This window comes from Elephantulus edwardii, unplaced genomic scaffold (assembly GCF_000299155.1).
Source record: "Elephantulus edwardii isolate Elephantulus edwardi_28Jun2011 unplaced genomic scaffold, EleEdw1.0 scaffold00207, whole genome shotgun sequence".
Classification (NCBI taxonomy): domain Eukaryota; kingdom Metazoa; phylum Chordata; class Mammalia; order Macroscelidea; family Macroscelididae; genus Elephantulus; species Elephantulus edwardii.
In genome coordinates, this window is record NW_006399957.1 from 709589 (window position 1) to 729235 (window position 19647).

A 19647-nucleotide genomic window follows, 5' to 3' on the forward strand; every position below is an offset into this window, starting at 1 on the left:
AGAAGAAATGTGTATTCAAAATATTCCATATACTAAATAATGCAATACTCACTGCATGTATACATGCCAGTAATAACAGCCTTCATTCTACTTGATTGAAAGTCTTAAGCAAGCTAATATAAAGCACACTAAAAACCACAATAGTTTTAAGAATCTACGACCTTATATAAAGAAATTAAAAATGTACAGAATACAACTATACAAGAAAAGAATTACTGTCATGCAAGATTTAAACTAAATGCATAGAAATGCAATTTAAACGGCAAAGTCAGATTTACATAACACTCCAGATCAAAAGGTCAGTGGTAAATCCTACCAAAAAAATGCTTAAGGAGGATTTAGGAAAAGAAATACATTCTCTCTGCTGGTATAAATCAGATCTTCAAATCCATGGGCCGAGTCTTATTTCAAGAAATTAGCTCTTTAACAGTTGTTTTTATGAAATCTTTCCTTTCAGTTAAATCATTAGCTGGATAATTTTCATATACCTCTTTGCAAATCTTTCATTGTGACTTCCTCTAGGTTAGCATTTGCCAATAATTTTTAAACTGTTTCCTTTAACTCTTCGTCTGTGGGAGGCTTCTTCAATTTTTTAATTAGAGGTTCATCATCTGAACTATCTTCTGATTCACTTTCTTTCCTGGAACTGCTTTGATTCTTCTTGGTGGTGCTGCTATCTGCCTTCTTAACATTAGCACTTTTTGCAGATTTTCTACTTTTAGAAGCAGCTTTAGGCTTAGGCTTTTCTTTCTTAGGTGTCTTTTTTGGTGGCTCTTCTTCACTTTCTTTATCTTCATCATCTGAAGATTCTTCTTGATTTTTTTCATCTTCATCACTACGAGATTCATCTGACAGAATCTCAGGACATTGGGATCGCTTCCCCTTCCTTGCCATTCCAGAACTGTTCCGCTCCTTCTTGCTGCCTTTGCTAGAAGCTTTTTTGGATTTTGGCAAAGGTTTTCCAGAAGGCTTTGGATGCATTAAGAAATTCAAGATCCGCTTCACTAGTTCACTATTTACACCTGATCTCTCCAAATCAAGAACCTCACAGATGCTCTTCAACAAAGCATTTCTGAATTTTTTCCAACATCTCTTCCTTCTTTTTATATTGGGCACTTCCTTTTTCAAATGGAAAGCCACTGAACTGACCCACATTTTTCTTTAATGAAGATACTGTGCCTGGTCTGTGGTAAAGCAGTTTGTGTAGATTTCTAAGTTCATCGGTTTTCTTCTTACTCAGAAAGAAATGTAGCCTTTCAATTTCACAAAGTTTCTGTCCTTTTCCTTGTGCAATTGTGAAAGGTTCTTTCTGTAAAGAAGAGACTTGCATGGTCAATCACTCCACTTTCTTTTTCTCTCGCTTGCCTTCCACAATAAGACTTTTTTTCTTTTTCTTCCTCTTCATCTCCCCCCTCCTCCTCCTCTTCCTCACTTTCCTCTCAGGTGCCCCGCATCTCGGAGGCGGGCTGGGTGGGGGTTCCCTCTCCCTTTGCGGCGGGGCCCGAGGACGACATGCTGTGGTCATCGGTCTGCGGGTGAGGAGGCAGTGGGACTTGGTCTTGGGGCAGCCTTAGGGTCACCCAATCCCCCCGCGGCTGGCCCACAGCGGTGCAGGCGGGAAGGACTGAGACACGGGAGTGACTCAGTTGTCTCCTCCTTCCTGCAGCCGGGACACTGGTGCTCCCTAAAAAATCTCCAATAGATTTTCTAAAAACTCAAAGTCAAGCCAATGCAGTATGGTCAATTTTGAGAACATTTGAGGCATGTTTCTTCAAGGTTCATTTATAGAGTCTTAAATGAAATATACTGGCCAAAATAAAATGCATACTCCATTCTCTCACTGTTTGGGGTGAAAACTTTACTCCAGTAATAAGAAATCAAGCAGCACATTGAAATGGGCAGATCTGCTGCCAAGGACCTCCTCTTTAAAGTGCTAAAACGCAAGGCTGACACCTTAAAGATGAAGATGTGCCTGACCCAAGCCATGATTTTTTCAATTGCTTCATATGCAAGTGAAACTCAGATAACGCATAAGTAAAATCAAAGATCTGATGTCTTTGAATTGTCATACTGGTGAAGAACACTGAATATACCAAAGACTATAAAAAGAACAACTATATCTTGCCAGAAATACAGCCAGAGTGCCCTTAGGAGCAAGGATGGTGAGATTTTTGTCTCACATACTCTGGGTACGTTACCAGGCAGGGACATTATGGATAACATCATGCTTGGAAAAATGGAGGGTCTGAGAAAGAGGAAGAACCTCCACAAAAATATCAACAATGGGCTTAAGCACAGGTGGCAGAGACTGTAAAGATGGCACAGGGACTGGATAAGATTTTGTTATGTCACAAATAGGGTCACCATAATTCATAGTTGACGACAGCACCTATCACTAAAGAGTCTTTAACAGAGTGATGAGAGCTCACAGAGTGCTGCCAGCTAAGGCACAAGGCAGGGAGCTGATAGAGACTCAGGAGCCCTAAGGACACACGGGTGACCATTCAACTGCCTACCCAAAAGGGCTGACTGAGTCACACCCGCCAGCCACGAGATACAGGTATAGTAATCTAGTTCCATAAAGAAGCTGTGCTTCAAGAGCTCTGGTGGCCTAGTGTCAAGAAGCTGCACTGCAATCCCAGAGGTACACGGTTCAAATCCACCAGATGCTCTGCTGCAGGAGAGGCAATCTCCTCCTGCACCAGTCAGATCTGATTTGATGGTACACACAAAAAAGAATAAAAATGGGGGGGATAAAAAAAGCTGTGCTTCAATCCCAAAGGTATTAGGTTCAATTCCACCAGCAGTTCCTTGGGAGAACTGGGAGAAGGATAGGCAATCTCTTCCCATGTGAGCTGCTGCTCCTGAAAACCTGCTTGTCAGCTGTGACTGACACACTCAACATGAGAAATCCTACAGAGCAATTCTACTCTATCCTATAAGATCACCATGAATCACACAACGAACGGGATTTCAATGGCACTGCCACAGGAAGACCAGAAGCGGATGGTGACAAGCGTCCACTGAGCGATGTGGTGAGACCACCAGCAGAATCAGCAAGCACAGGGACCACGTTCACACAGAACAAGCACATGCTGAAACAGGGCTTCTGATGGAGTAGGAGCAGTGACAGGAGCTTACCTAGGAGAAGACTGATGGAACTAAGCAGGGAAAAGTTGAAGTACATACACTGAAGGGTTTAAGACCTGCACTGGTTAGAACAGTCCCAAGGCACTGTGGTAAAACCAGGGCTGACAGTCATCGGCACTGCCTTCTGCAGCCATATGTGGGCCCTACAGGACAGCTGCAGGAGTAGGGCCTGCACCCCCAACTCTCCCAGCCTACAGGAGTGGACTCATGGCCCTGGGACTTGGGTCAAGCAAAATTTGGAGGCAGCAAGAACAAGTTCTAGATAACTGCTGGTATGGTGCCCGCGGTTGAGAGAGAGGCTGGATGGAAGGTGAGAGGGTGGTGGAGCAAGCCCAGTGAACTGGGGTAGCCTCAGGCATGTTTCTAACCCTGTTCAGCCAAGGCTTGACCCTAGGAGGAGGAGAGCCAGGATCAAGGTAGCTGGAGACCCCTCTTCCCAACTGTCCCAGCGGCCTGGCCTGAGTGATCACAGCCTCATATCTGAAGCAGATGGAGAAGTGGCTGCTGAGGCCCCACCTTGTTACGGCAGAGCTCCCTTAAGGACATGGAGAGCAACAGAGGGAGTCTGGTTTAGAATGCAGCCAGAAAGACAGTGAACCGTAACAAGAGTAAGCCTCAGTGGGAGAGCTGGAGGCAGAGGAATGGTGAGCCGTGGACTATTATGCCCACCACTGATCCTCACCTTCTGATCACCACCCCACCTAGGATTTCACTCAGTCCATTGAGATGTCTCCACTGTGAAGACAGAGCATGAACAGCAAGGAGAGGGGATTAGATAATAACTCACCACATGAAGAGGAATCTTGCAGAGCAAGAATGCTCACACTTAAGACAGGAAGCCAGGCCCTGGGAAGCCAGGCTCTGGGAAGCCAAGCCCTGGGAAGGTGCTCCTTCACTTACAGGAAGTCCCCGCCAGTCCACAGGTAACAGTGCCATGTCCACTCTGCCAAGACTGGGGCATATGAATGAAGAGCTACTGCTGTGTACATTCCCGAAGGGCTACACGTAGTGGCTCGACACTACTTCAGGCTCAGGCTGTACTTCGCACTTGGACCCCGGACCCACAGCATCTACATTTGCCTAGAAAACACTGTTACACTATCTGCAACCTTGTGTCCTAATGTTTCCATCCAAGCTGGTGCCTTACATCTCGTCTCAAGCACTAGCATGCTGCTCCTTCTGTTTCAAATTTCATAACTGATCTACCACAGCAGTCCTTGTTCACTGCTGAGTCACTACAGCCCATCACCCTAGAAACGGCAGCTTTCCATCGTCTATGCTCTCCTTCAGTGGATAAATAGGGATCCTCAGGGTGCAATGACTGTGAAAGGGGACCTGGGAGGGCTGAGGCGAGGCATTACATGGGTTCAGTCCTTAACTATTTGCTGGCAGTTTGAACCCATGTCAGGGTGCCTTGGAATGACAAGTCTGGCAATCTGCTTCAAAAGCCCACTGGCCTGAAAACCCTATGAAGGAGCTATACAGGCACAAATGGGGGTCTATACCAACTAGACAGTAACTAACAACAAACCCGGAAAACGACTGTGCAAGTCAACTGTTCACACGACACATCGAGTGGTTTCAGTACATCCCCCCTCCAAGCCGACTCTTCTTCATACACTCTGCTTTACATCTGAAGCCTACATCTTTCCCTCTTGAAAGCAAGCAATTTTTGTCTCTCAACTGCAAAGAGATCTTCTCAGGTGCCAAGGAAGGGTAAGATTATGATTGCATTCTAAATCAAAACAAGAATGAGTACTCTTTTAACTTGTCCATGAGGCTAAAGATGTTAACAGTGTATAGAAAAAACAAAGTCGATCACTAGCCTCCCTTCTACATTCTACAACGTGGGGGCCGCCTGCCAGTGATACAAGACAGCTGGGAACTGATGGCTGCAGAAGGGGAGTGGTGCTTTACTGTGACTACTTCTGTTTATTGAACACATGTGGGAGAAATAACCTCCTATCTTTTAAAACGACAAAAGCAGTAGAATTGTGAAGAAAAACAGAACTGCTGGATATTCTTAAAATGGTCTTTGGATGGATAATTTTCATCAAGTAACTAAGGAAATGGAATAAGAGAAAGGATTCACATTCCACTTTGCTATGACAGCAGCGTAGGCAAGCCCACTCCCATGTGTCCAGGTGCTGAGGTGGACGAGCTCTGGTCAGTGTGCACTGAACCCCACCACAGTCGGTCCTGCTCTGCACACAGAGCCGCCGCCTGAGTGCCACATACAAACCTGTTCACTGATAGCTGTGCAGGCATATCGATGTCCTCACCTGTGAGGACTCACCTGTGGGTATGATGTGATGAGGTGGCTCTGGATCTCGTCCATCGTGTCAGTACCATAGGACACAGTGCCAAGGTGCAGACGTTTGAACACCATCTCATTCTGAGTCAGCGTCCCTAGAAGAGCCGCCATTGGCAGCAACATCAAGAAAGGAATGAGCAGGGTCCGCACACCATCAGTTAGGGTTCCCACCAGTGCAGGTGAGCTCTCCCTCTGACCACACCCCAACATCCCTGTCACACAGCACTCTGAAGCCTCCCCTGCCTCACTCCATGGGTGAGGGCTAGCATTGTCTTCCTGGCATGGCCAGCACATGCCAGTAACTGTGACCTCCTGTGTGGCTCTAGCTGGATGAAGAAACCCTCCGGTTTTCTCTTAGCTAAGATGTCACTAAGCACAGAGATGTCACCGTTGTAGACTGGGTGGATGTTGCTGGGCACGTGCTGCCTGTTCTCTAGGACAGGTCTGACACTAGAAACTGTCTTTTAATGGCAGTCTAGAGCATGCTGGGAGAGACAGTAAAAGCCCAGAATTTGCATGTCCATCCATTTTAAAAATAACCCCCCGATCACTTCTGTGAAAAGCAGCATTCCTTTTTAATTGTGCAGAGACCGACACAGCTCACAGTTTTGCCAGCCGGAGCATCTGTTTGATGCTTAGAACCAGGACGAGGTGGCATGCATATGGACCAGGGGACATGCACACATGTATGGTGTGGTGCATGCAGAGGTGTGCGTGTAGGCCAGGTGACACATGAGTGTGTACTAGGATCTGCAGGTGACCTGGGCGGTGTGGGTGTGGAAAAGTGCACACGTACTGTACACCATACCAGTGTCCCAGCTGTGTGCACATCTCAAACACACTTAATGGTGTCTCAGCTGTGCTCACGCCCTATGCACACCCACGAATGTCCCAGCTATGCTCACACCCCGTACAGACCCAGAAAAGTCCCAGCTGTGCTCACACCCTGTGCATACCCACAAACGTCCCAGCATCTGTGCTCACATCCCATGTATATCCACAAATGTCCCAGCTGTGCTCACACCCGTGCACATCCACAAACGTCCCAGCTGTGCTCACACACTGTGCACTTCCACAAGCATCCCAGCTGTGCCCACACCCATGCACACCCACAAACGTCCCAGCTGTGCTCACACCCCGTGCACACCCACGAACATCCCAGCTGTGCTCACACCCCGTGCACACCCACGAACATCCCAGCTGTGCTCACACCCCACCACACCCAGAAATGTCCCAGTTGTGCCCTCTTCCCACCTCCTCTCCCCTGTTGCCCACCGCTCCCTGCACTGGTTGTTCTTGCTGTGGGGTGTCTTGGAGTTGACTCAGAGAGAACTTGTAATAGCTCAAAACATAGAGGAATGTTTATTTTGTTACATTTTTTTCAAAGGACCGACAGGCTCTATTTGCTTACTAAGCCATTAATGATTGCTCTGATCTTTAAAATCTGCCTTCTGCTCTTTTAGGAACCATCTTTGTTATTCCTAAATTGACATTTAGATAATTTAGACTTGGTTTTCTCCAACCCCTCTCCCTCACTAAAGCATTTAAGGCATGAAGCATCCTCAAAGTTCTACTTTTGTGTAATCACAGATTTTTATTGTATTTTTTTTAAATTTCCATTGTTGCACATTGTCTTCCGACCTCATCCTGTCTCCCAGCCCACCCCGCTATGTACTCCTTATTGCATACTGTTGTCACACATATAATGCCTAATCATATATTCCTTTTGGACAGTTTTTCCCCTCATCTGTTCTAACACAGCATTCATTATCCATCCACTCTTTTCCCATTCTCTCCCCAAGCCCCTCATGTCTGTCTTATTTTATAACAGCAGTGTTATGCAGTATTTCTCCTTTTGTGACTGAAATATTTTGTTCATCATAATGTCCTCCAGGTTCCCCCAAGTTGTGTAATGTTTCACTAGTTCACTGTTTTTCAGTGCTGCATAATATTCCATTGTGAGAATGTACCATAGTTTTTCTATCCATTTGTTTGTTGATAAGCACTTCTTCGGTTGCTTTCATCTCTTTGCTATTGTGAATAACACCGCAATAAAAATGGGTGGGCAGACATCTGTTTGAGTTGAAGCTCTTTAGGGTACATTCTCAGTAGTGGAATTGCTAGGTCAAACAGTATTTCTATTTCCACTTTTTTTGAGAAAGCACCAGACTGCCTTCCATGGTGGCTGCATCATTTTACATTCCCACCAGCAATGAAGAAGAGTTCCAGTCTCTCCACAACCTCACCAGCATTTGTTGTTTGTTGCCCTGTTGAACTTTACTATTGGTGCTGGGTACTCCTTCTTGACCTGTATGCTAAGTGTGCTGAATTTCAAAACTGTGGTGATTTAAATATTAAGCTTTGCTAATAATGTCTAACTTTTAATCAGCAAATCAATCAAATTCTTACTGTAATCCAGTGTACTCACTCTTTGGTGTTTTTGGGAACTTGGTCCATGTCCAAATGGGTGTCAATTGTTGTAAATACTGCATGTACGTTTGACAAGAAAACGTATTCTCTGATTATGGGATAAACTTTCTCTCTATGTCCATGAGTTCAAACCTGATCACTCTGCTATTTAAATCTTCTTTACTGTGGCTAGTGTTGTGCCTGTTGGGATTATAGAGATGTGTTGACATTTTCCTTTAACAATAGCTGATTTAACTGATTTTTCCCCTTGTACTGCAGGCATTTTTTTCCTTTCTGTATTTTGCTAAGGAGGGTCAGCTATGGGTCAGTTCCGACTCTGGCATTCAACAACAACAACAACGACAACATTTAGGATTGAACCTTAAAATGCCATCTGTTTTTTTGGTTTTTTTTGGTTCTTACTTGTATAAATATACTTTTTCTTTTAACTTTAAAAAAATGTAAAGTTTTTTCATTTACTTATCTCTAAAAATTACATTGCTTTTTTGCTTTAACTCCAGATAAAAGAAATCTGGTTAAACATTTTCTTTCGAGCTTTGAGTCTTCAACATTCTATTCTAAAATCCATTCATGATGATGTAAGTATTTGCATTTCCTTACAAGGCTGTTTAGTATTAAGACACAATAGTCCCCAATTTATCCATTCTACTGCTGATGAACTTCCTGTGTGCTGTCCAGACAGTGACTCTGACTAGTCGGAGTAACACTGAGTATATCTGTATGTCTCCAGTAAACTCTTCCTCAATGCACAACAGAGGTGTGACGCTCAAGGGCATCTGACTGTGTGTACTCCAGGAACTGGTTCTAAACTTGAGGCACCCGGCTGTGTGCACATTCCAGAGGTTTGTTCTAAGTTCGAGGGCACCTGGGTGCATGTGGCTTGGTAATGTCAGAATGTCATAATAAGGAGCTAAGCCAACTTGAGAGAGAGGTCTCTGTCAAATGCACTGGCAAAGTCTGTTGTCAGAGACCTCTCCAAAGTACTGAAGAGCAACAATGTGAGTCTAGAGACTAAGGTGTGATTGATCCAGGCCATGGTCTTTGTAATTACTTGCTAAGTGTCAGAAGTCTGGACAATGACGAGGGTTGATAGAAGAAGAACTGATGTCTGTGAGCTGTGGTGCTGGAGAAGAGTATTGAAAATACCATGGACTGCTAGGAGAAGAAACAGTTTCATCCTAGAGAGGGTGAAATCAGGCTGCTCCTTTGAGGCAAGGACTCTGAAGCTTGGTCTGGCATACTTTTGACATACTGCAAGGAGGGAACAGTCCTTGGAGAGGGGCATCTTGCTTGGGAGGGTGGAGAGACAGTGCAAGAAAGAAAGACCCTCGATGAGGTGGATTGATTCAGTGACTGGGGTAACGGGGGCAGGTGTGTCAGAGACAGTGAGAGTGGCACAGGACAGAACAGGGCTCAGGGCTGTTGTACACAGGGTCGCTATGAGTGACAGGCAACTCGACAGCACATAATAACAAGCAGCACCCGCCTCCTTACACCCTCATCAACAGTGATTGATTCTCCCATACTTGTAAACACATGACTTTCTAATGTTAAGAGAAACAATGTTTTTAAATCTGCAAAATAGTCTATTTGTGGAAACAACATGCGTACTTGTTTAGTTAACTCTTCTTGATTTTTGCACATTTAAAACCTACACATTTTAAAATTTGTACTCCTACAGGTAAGCCTATTATCAACACATTTTGTTTGGATTTACTTTTCAATCACGTTAGACTTGTTGTTGGTATTGTAATTGACATTTTTACTGTTAAGTTTCCCAGTTGTTGCTAGGATGCAGAAATGCGGTTCAGCTACAACCCTGAGGTCCACAGCAAAGCACTCCATCATCACAATCTCCCTGTGCACGCCTCAGTGTCTTCTCCACAATAGTCTCTGAGTGTGCATCCCAGAACAGCCCTCTTGTTCCTATGGATATGCCTTCATCCTCACTGTCTGGTTTTCTACGCCTGACCATATGATTAGTGCAGGGTTGGGTGTGATTTCTTCTGCAGTGTTAGGCATCGATTTCCCCCAAAGTTGTATTTACTTAGAGTCTGGCCGCCTGTGGTTCTGCTACAAGTGACCCACCATCGTGTTTAGAGTGCATGCATGTGGAGAAGTCATGTGCATTTCAAGGTCTGGAAGATTAGACCTCAGAGCTGCTTCATGAGTGTCCTTCAGCTACAGGTGCTGTGACTCCTCACTTCAACTCTCACTGCTCGCTCCAAACCCAGCACTCCCCTAAGACACGCTTTCTGAAAAACTTCTTAATAGGGTCTCCCTCTGAATTTGTTTCGTTAAAAAGCAATCCAATTTCTTGTACTTTCTTGCTATCTAGTATTGCAGACTTTGAAAATGCTTCTGGAGGCTGGGAAGGAAGAAGCCTGCTATTTCTCAGGCTACCTCTGTGAACCCTAAAACACTATCTTCTTGTGCTATAAGGATTCACAAGTGTTATTCTTACTCAGTTAAGTCTCCACCGTCTCCAAAAGATAGTCCTGACCAAACCAAACCAAACCTTGTGGTTGCCGGCCACTCACCAGAGCTGTGCTGGTCTCAGGTCCCTAAGAGCCAACATCTCAGGATAGGACTCTTAGAAGGTCCAGGACACAGCTTGTTCTCCTAATTCATCACCCATATTCCTCAGCTCTGCCCTGTCATCTTCTCATAACACGCTCTCCATGCTGCTCAGCCTGATGCTTCACAGAGGTACTTAAGTGGCTGTGACTGGACCTCTCGATCAAGTATGGGGGGTTCTTCTGCTTCCCTCACTCTGAGCAGCCACTTTGGGCTCCATTAATCGCAACAGGTGGCAGCTGACTTCCTTGGTTATAGTTGTCTCTGCACTTCCTGCTCTGAGTTGTGCATCTTGTTCCTGTTTCCTGTCTCACCACAATGGACACCACCACACAAGAATGTTAAATACCAGCACTGTCACCAGGCTTCTTGGTCTTTTTCTTAATAACCAAAGTAGTGGGGTTTCTAATATTTTATGACTAGAAAGGAGGTTTTGTTTCATGACCATGTTAAATAGCCACTCTTTTATTTTGAGATCATAAAGCATTACTAAGAATTTACTGAATCACTAAGGAGTGACTTCAAGGCCCATGTAGACCCTTTGCCACAGTCTTGACTTTAATTTATCTTTTATTTATCAGTACATCACAAAGTTGTGTGAGTTCTTTGATGAAAACCAACAAAATAAAGAGGAAAAGAATTTTGTTCATGGAGCCTTAATGTGGGAAGCTCTTTAGGAGAATGTTATTGTCAAAATACCAAATTCATGTATCTTATTGTCATTTTCTCCTAATAGCCCACAAGTATCATTCTATAATAAGGAAACATGCCATTTTTGCTCCTAAGATGCCACTAGAGAGGTGTTATAAAGGCAATTAGAAAGCAATCACAAGTTAGTAGAAAATTCAAATTGACAGAGCAGGTAATTAAATCTCCAAGAATCTAATATTTTGCTGATTCTGATGACACTGTGTATGTCTGAGATGAAGACTAAGTTGTGTGGCAGTTTTCACAGGTCTAAAAACCTCTGAAAACAAATGCAACATTCTGTTCCATCACAGGAATGACACTTTTTGATGAGATGCTGACACATGGAAAGAGACACACTGTCATTGGTACCTGTCTTGTCCGTCAGTAAGTACACCAGGCGGCCCAGCTCTTCGGGGATGGTGCTGGTGCGGACGACTGTTCCTGGGATGTTCCCATCTCTCATCATCAACCACCCATATGCTGCTTTGCCCATGTCCAAGTTCACTCGTAAGCTGCCAAATGAAACCATAACAACATTCAGTGAACCCACACCACAAATTATTTTTACTTAATGCTTTCAATTTCATTGAATTTGTGAATCTCTAAGAATTGTATATTGATGTAAAGTGATAATAACCAGATTTTGGATTTTAAGTGAATTTCAAGTTCACATTCAAGTACTAAATGTTTATACCCCAGGTGTTTGCAGATGACTGTGAAATGACTCTTCTTAGTCAAGGTTCATGTGAGGAGGAAAGGAGAAAGGCAGTGTGCTCCAGCAAGACTCCCTTTCGCCCCAGACAACCCTCTCACGCAGATTAGAGCCCTTGTACTGAAGGGTCTCGGTGGACAGGAAAGCACTTGACCATCTGGACATCAGCAGTTGCCACTGACAGCTCTACACTGCTCGCTGCAAAAGAGCTTCTTTGTGGAAAAAACATGCTTGCGAAATGGGGTCGGTCACCTGCTGTTGCTTTACCAGTGGTCAGGATGGTGCTTACTTTCCTAACAGTCTGCATCGAGGGCTGACCCTCTGTGATGACCTGTCTTTGAAGCAGCAGCAGAAATAATGAGAAAGACATCACTCTTTCATGTTAAGAATGTTACAGTGTTTGCTTTCACTCTATGGTCTCTGAGATGATGATGATAACTTACAAAGCAGTAAGGAGATCATGCTACATCCAATGGGCTCAACACAATCACACTTCAACTTAAAGGTGAAGACAAGAGGGTTAAATATTCCCAAGAAGTCGAAATTTCCAGATGTTAAAACTTTAAAGGTTAAAAAAAAAAAAGAAAGAAAGAAAAAGAAAGCAGTAAGACACCTGAATCAGGTTCAACAGATAGGAAAACATTGGTAGCGAGGTGAGCTAACGATGGCGAGTCTTTTTGAGCGGCCAAGTATGTCCCCCTGACTCGTGAACTGGGTGCACATTCTAGCAGTCAGAAAAACATCTGCAGTGGGAGGACAAGGAGAGGAGGTAGGGACAGTGCTCACAGATGGCTGGGCTCAGTGACCTGGGCTGTAGAACAGCCTTCTGCTTTGCAAATCAGAGCAGCCTCAGCTTGTTTTCTTGACACTGAGATGCAATCCATACTGAAAGGGCATTCCTTGATCTTCTGCAACAAGTGCTTCAAGTCCTCCTCACTTCGGCAAGTAAGGTTGTGTCATCTGCGTAACACAGGATGAGTTGTGGGAGAAAGAGAGCAAAATGTCACCACAAAGATAGAGGAGAAGAAAAAAACCGAAATGGATGTCAGAAGAGACTCTGAAAATTGCACTAAAGTGTCAAGAAGCCAAAACAAAGGAAAACATACCGAAGTAAACCAGCTGAACAGAAGATTCAAAGGGCAGCTCAGGTGGACAAGGCAGAGGATTATAAGGAATGTGCAGAGAGCTGAACTGGAGAATGAGAAGAAAAGAACTCGCTCTGTATTTCTCAAGCTGAGAGAACTGAAAAACAAATTTAAACCTTGAGCCGAAATATGGAAAGATGTTTTTGGCAATATATTAAATGACCCAGAAAGCATCAAAAGAAGATGGAAGGAAACCACAGAATCACTGTACCAAAAAGAACTGATTGATACTGAAAAGTTTCAGGAAGTATCATATGAACAAGAGCCAATGGTAATGAATGAGAAAGTGAAAGATGCATTTAAGGCATTGGTAAAAAATAAGGTCCCAGGAATCGATGGGATACAACTGACTTGTTTCAGTTAATAGAAGCAGCCTTGGATGTGCTCACCAGTCTATGCCAGGAAATTTGGATGACAGCTGTCTGGTCAATGGATTGGAAAAGGTTCATAATTGTTCCTATTTCCAAGAAAGGTGATCCAACAGGATGTGGAAATTACCAAATAATATCATTACTATCACCTGCAAGCAAAATACTGCTGAAGATCATGCAAAAATGCCAGAACAGTATATAGATACGGAACTGCCAGAAATTCAAGCAGGATTTCGAAGAGGCTATGGCACCAGGAGTATCACTGCTGATGTGAGATCGATCCTGGCTAAAAGTAGAGAATACCAGAAGAATGTCTATTTGTGCTTTGTTGATTATGCAAAGGTATTTGACTATGTGGATCATAATAAGTTGTAGCTGACAAGAATGGGAATCCCAGAGCACATTACTGTGCTCATGCGAAACCTATACCTGGACCAGGAGGGTGTTTTGCAAACAGAGCAGGGAAACACAGCATGGTTTAAAATTAAGAAGGGAGTGTGGCAGGGTTATATTCTCTCTACCTATTCAATCTGTATGTTGAGCAAATTATTCAAGAAACTGGACTCTATGAAAAGGAATGTGGTATCAAGATCAGAAGGAGAAAGAACACTGAGGAGAAATTTGTGAATGCTTAACTGAGTTAATGCAGAACTTGAACACAGACCAATAGGCAGTTGCTGGGAGAGAACAAGAAATTCTGTGTGGTTTAAATCAGAAAAAGTATACAACAGAGATGTATTCTTTCACTTATTTAATCTGTATGCTGAGCAAATAATCTGAGAAGGTGAAGACTGTGGCATCAGGATTGGACGAAGATTCCTCAATAACCTGTGATATGTAAATTAACAAGCTTGTTTGCGGAACATAAGGAGGACTGGAAGGACTGCAACACAACTGTAAATAATTAACACAGCTATAAATAAGGATTGCACACAATATTTAAAAACCCCACAAAGAGCCTCACAACTGTACCAATAGCAAACACACTAATAAATAAAAATGGAGATTTCTAAGGAGTTCATCTCACTTGGATCCACAGTCACGACAGGGTTCAGATCTGTTATTCAAAGGGTCATAATGAATTGTCCTCAACTTGATGGAACCTAACAATAACCACCGCCACCAACTGGTGCTCTAGTGGCTGAGTGGTAAGAAGCTGCGCTACAATCCCAAAGGCACAGAGATTGAATCCACCTGCTGTTTCACAGGAGAAGGATGGCAATCTCCTCCTGTGCGATTTACTACCCCTGAAAACTTGCTGGAGGTTCTGCTATGGTTCAGTTCCCACTCAACAGCACACCACCACCACCACCACCACCACCACTATGTCAACTTCTGCATTCTGATATAGACTGAACCAAGATACTATTAATAATAATGGGTGACTGGAATGCAAAACTTGGAAATAAGGAGTGGTAACTGGAAAATATGGAGTTGGCGACAGAAATAAGGCTGGAAATGGAATGATACGTTGTTGCTGTTATGTGCCGTCGAGTCACCTGCGATTCATAGTGACCCTATGTACAACAGCCCTAAATTCTGCTCTGTCCTGTGCCAATCACACTGTCTCTGACACTCCCATCCCGTTTACCCCAGTCAGTGAATCAATCCACCTCATAGAGGGCCTTCACCTCCTGCGCTGTCCCTCTACCCTCCCAAGCATGATGCCCCTCTCCAAGGACCGGTCTCTCCTTACAACATGTCCAAAGTATGTTAGATGGAGCCTCAGAATCCTTGCCTCCAAGGAGCCACCCGTTAGGGTTCCTAATATTGCTCATTTAGCAACAGCTGTCACCATGAGGCCCCTTCCAGTAGTGGACAATCTCCTGATGCTCAGATGGTTACCTAAGCCCAGAGGCAAGTATGACCATGACCAGAACATAATCAGGAAAAAGTTCAAAATAACAACAGGATCGGTGATGGGAACCCCATCCTGCTTCCAGGAGTGCAGTAGGCAGGAACATGCTCTAAGCTGGGGTGGGCCATTTGGCCCATGGACCCTCTAGGTCCTATCAGCTGAATGACCTCCCTGAAGGAGCAGGAACTTTGCTGGAATCTATGCTTCACCCTGGAGACTCCCAGTGCGAGCTGGATTTCAGGGCTCAGGTGTCAGGAGGACACTCACACCTTCTCAGGGAGAGCATCTACCAAAAATAATTGCCAGGCACCCCTTCGAAGGGTAACTTATTTTTAGACATCCCAAGCCTAGCAAGACAGAAGTCACATTCATGAGAGGATTCAGCAACAGTAATCGAGCTTTTCTTTATAAAGTATAAGGTTGGGAGAAACAATGCTAGTTCATCTTATTCTGTGTCCACGTTCCATGGCCCCAGAGGGCAGAGGGAAGTGTATCTGACACTGATGGGGTTTCCACATGGCCACTGCTTCCTGTTGCACCTGTCCTCCCTTCACCTGTGTATATGAGCACCCACACAGTCTGGGTTAACTTGTTCTCTCCCTTTCTTTCCTCAACCAACAAAGCAAAATAAAAACACAACCACATCTCCTTAATGAGTGTGGCAGTCTGACTAGAGCTGTACCCCCCGCTTCTTCCTTCCACCACACCACCTACCACCACGCTGCAAAGCTGGGCACTGGGAAGGCTTGTGAGAAAGAGGGGAAGAAGAAAAACGTAAAGTTTGCCACAGATTCAGAAGATAATGTTTTTAAAAAATGTTTAATATGCATTCACAATTATTTTTTTAAATTCATGATTTTTAAAAAAACTTATTAGCAAAGCAGGAATACAAGAAACTTCCCTGATACACAAAAGAATTTTTATTCAAATCTGCCACATCTGATGGATGCTGGGAGCTGTGTGTCTGGGACCCATCTTGTGCCACTACTTCTATTTAACATCCTGTCTGTCTCTGCTTGTCTAAAAGAAACAAGGAAAATGCCATAGAAAGGACTTGGAAGGGGAAAGTAAAGCTGGCAGGATTTATCAAGGTAATTATGTATAGAGAAAATGCAAGACAGTCTAGCTTAATGACTGCAATCAATAGAGAAGTCACAAAATTGTTGGATTCAACTACTTTCTAAAAATCAATTTTATGTGTGTAAGCAATAAATAGAAAATACTTCTTTTTAAAACAGATACTATTTACAATAACATTTAAAAATCAATAGCTGAGAAAAGCTGGCAAGATTTCTCTGGTGAAAATTTTAAAAGGAGACCTGTGTGACACGAAGAGACATGCCAAGTTCATGGCCTGGGGAACTCAGTATTGTAAATGTGAGGACCAAGAAAAGCTAAGACAGTGCCAATGAGCCAGGGTTTACCAAGGACACCTGTGTTTCCTGCTCCCAATCACCAAGCAGAGCATGAGAGTGCACGAAGGGCAGAGCACCCCTACAAAGAGAGCACGTGCGCAAAGAGAGCACGAGAGTGCACGAAGGGCAGAGCACTCCCGCAAAGAGAGCATGAGTGCAAAGAGAGCACGCAAGCAAAGAGCACACACATGCAAAAAGAGCAGAGCACACGTGCAAAGAGAGCACGTGCATAAAGAAAGCACGCATGTGAAGAGAGCAGAGCACACATGCAAAGAAAGCATGTGTGCAAAGAGAGCACGCATACAGAGAGCAGAGCATGTGTGCAAAGAGAGCAGAGCACACGCAAAGAGAACACACGTGCAAAAAGAGCACACGTGGAAAGAGAGCAGAGCACACGTGCAGAGAGCATGCATGCAAAGAGAGCAAAGCATGCTCACAAAGAGAGCAGAGCACACGCACAGAAAGCATGTGTGCAAAGAGAGCAGAGCACACGTGCAGAGAGCACGTGTGCAAAGAGAGCAGAGCACATGCGCAGAGGGCAGAGCAAACATGCAGAAAGAGCAGAGCACACATGCAGAGAACACACGCGCAGAGAGCAGCGCACAAAGAGAGCAGAGCACACATGCAGAGAGCATGCGGGCAAAGAGAGCAGAGCACATGCGCAGAGAGCACAGCACACACGTGCAAAGAGAGCAGAGCACACGTGCAGAGAGCATGCGCACAAAGAGAGCACGCAGGTAAAGAGAGCAGAGCACACGTGCAGAGAGCACGTGCACAAAGAGAGCACACACGCAAAGCTGAGCATGTGCACAGAGAGAGCACATGTGCAAATGTGCAAAGAGCATGTGTACAAAGAGAGCAAGTGCACAAAGAGAGCAGAGCACATGCGTAAAGAGAGCATGCACGCAAAGAGAGCAGAGCACACATGCAAAGAGAGCATGCACGCAAAGAGCACCTCATAGAGCAGAGCACGTGGGCAGAGCACACACACACAGGGCAGAGTATGCACACAGAGCAGAGCACACATGTGTGAAGGGCAGGGCACGTGCACACTCTCTAAAATCTCACTGACTAAAAGTGATAAGTTGTACCCACTCACAGCTGACCCTGACGTGGGTTTCCAGTGGCTGTAAATAAAAATGGAGACGCACACTTGTCTTTCTCTCAAACACTGTGGGTGGTATTGAACTGCCAGAGGTGTGGCCTTCACCTGTTAGCAGTGCAGCTCCCTACGAGCTGAGTTGAGTTAGTACTGACTCTTTGCCGACCCTCCAGCAGCTTATCAGAGGCTATAACTTACATGGGAGATCACGTATCTTTCTCTCCTAAAGCAGATGTTGGAATTGAACCCTGTGCCTTTGGGTTAGCAGCACAACTCCTTACCACTAGACCATCACATGTCCGTAGTGGTACCCAGAGATGGATTAATGCTCTGGCAAAGGAGTGTCTTCCGGAAGGGTGCTGAGTTAGCACTCACCTGGGAAAAGCTGTCCTTGGAATCCCTGACATTAGCTGTCCAGTCAACTCTGGTGGCCTCTGTGTCACTCCAGGGCTTCGCTACAGGTCAGTCAATGGCAGAGCTTTTCAGGAGTCAACCACATCCACCTGTCTTCCTGTGCATCTCTATTTGAGTTCAAACCTACAACTTGTAGTTTGCATCACCTGGGAACTCACCAAAGCCCCTACTTCACACCAAATACAAAGCCCAGTTCCAATGGTCAAAGTCAAAGCTGTTAGCCGAGAAGATGATTTAGGAGGGTAACTTCATTTTGTGAGATAAGGATTTCTAAAACGACAAAGTGGTGACAGTGAAAGACTTATAAGGCCACTAAGTAAAATGAACAATTTTTTTCCCATCACTTCAGCATGGGGAAAGCAAATAAAGGCTATCGATTTGGGAAAATATCAGCAACTGCGAACAGTTTAGTACCCAGAAGGCATACATAATGACAAACGCCCAGAGTGGGCAGGCAGGTCACTAATAGAAAACTCAAACATCCAGTACCTGCTGGCAGAGTTGTTCATGTCACTGTCCACTTGGAAGGGGGGGAATAAAAACTGCAGAAGACATGGAGTAGTCTCTATATTATTGTTGGAACTGTAAGTGGGTGTGATCATGTTGAAAAATAGCTTGGCATTCTCTGCTAAATCCGGAAATCTGCAGCAAAAAAACGACTCCCAGGAGCTTCAAAGTGAGGCACTCACACACAGGGAATGCGTGTTCTAACAGCCAGGAAAATGGGTAAGTCGGAGGTAAGTAGATGAGAGGTATGAACAGACAAAACCTGAAACAGCATAGGCCAGGCCAGCCGCAGTGTACACAGAGGACAATATGCTGCGGACTAGGAAGGATGGTCTGGGGAAATCTGACACCTCTAATAATAACATTTTGTTGTGCATGGTTGAGTCAGAACCGATAGCTGATTCTTCAGCAGGTTTTCAGAGGCAGTTAATCACACAGGAGACCACCCATCCTTCTCTCACGGAGCAACTGGTGGGTTTGAACTGCACACCAATAACTTGCGTTATGCTGATGACACGACCTTGCTTGCTGAAACTGAGCAGGACCTGAAGTATCTGCTGCAGAAAGTCAAGGACTATTTCAGTCTTCAATATGGACTGAAGCTCAGTATCAAGAAAACAAAGATTCTCACCACTGGGCCAACTGGCAGCACCATGATAGATGGAGAAAAGAAGACATTGTCAACAATTTTAGCTCTCTCAGGTCCACAATTTAAACTCTTGGAAACAGCAGCCAAGAAATAAAAAAAGTGAACTGGATTAGGAAAGTCGGGGACCTCTCTGGAGTGCTGAAGTGCAAAGACGTCAATCTAGAGACTAATGTGCACCTGATCCAGGCCATGGTCTTCGCAATTACTTGCTATGCACCAGAGAGCTGGATAAAGAATAAACATGATGGCAGTAGAATAGATGCCTTTAAGTTGTGGTGCTGGAGAAGAATGTTGAGCACACCATGGATTGCCA

At 44.5% G+C, this 19647-nt stretch overlaps 1 protein-coding gene and 1 pseudogene across 1 annotated transcript in view; both read right to left on the reverse strand.

The window, feature by feature from the left end:
• The window catches only part of ATP9B (ATPase, class II, type 9B), a 194110-nt gene that overhangs the window by 29087 nt on the left and 145376 nt on the right, over window positions 1–19647 (reverse strand). The window contains exons 13-14 of the mRNA XM_006897229.1: window positions 11531–11673; window positions 5447–5559 (exon numbers count right to left, since the gene is read on the reverse strand). Coding sequence (XP_006897291.1) covers window positions 5447–5559; window positions 11531–11673 — 256 coding nt within the window. The remainder of the gene's footprint in view (window positions 1–5446; window positions 5560–11530; window positions 11674–19647) is intronic.
• On the reverse strand, window positions 408–1514 carry LOC102875333 (annotated as a pseudogene).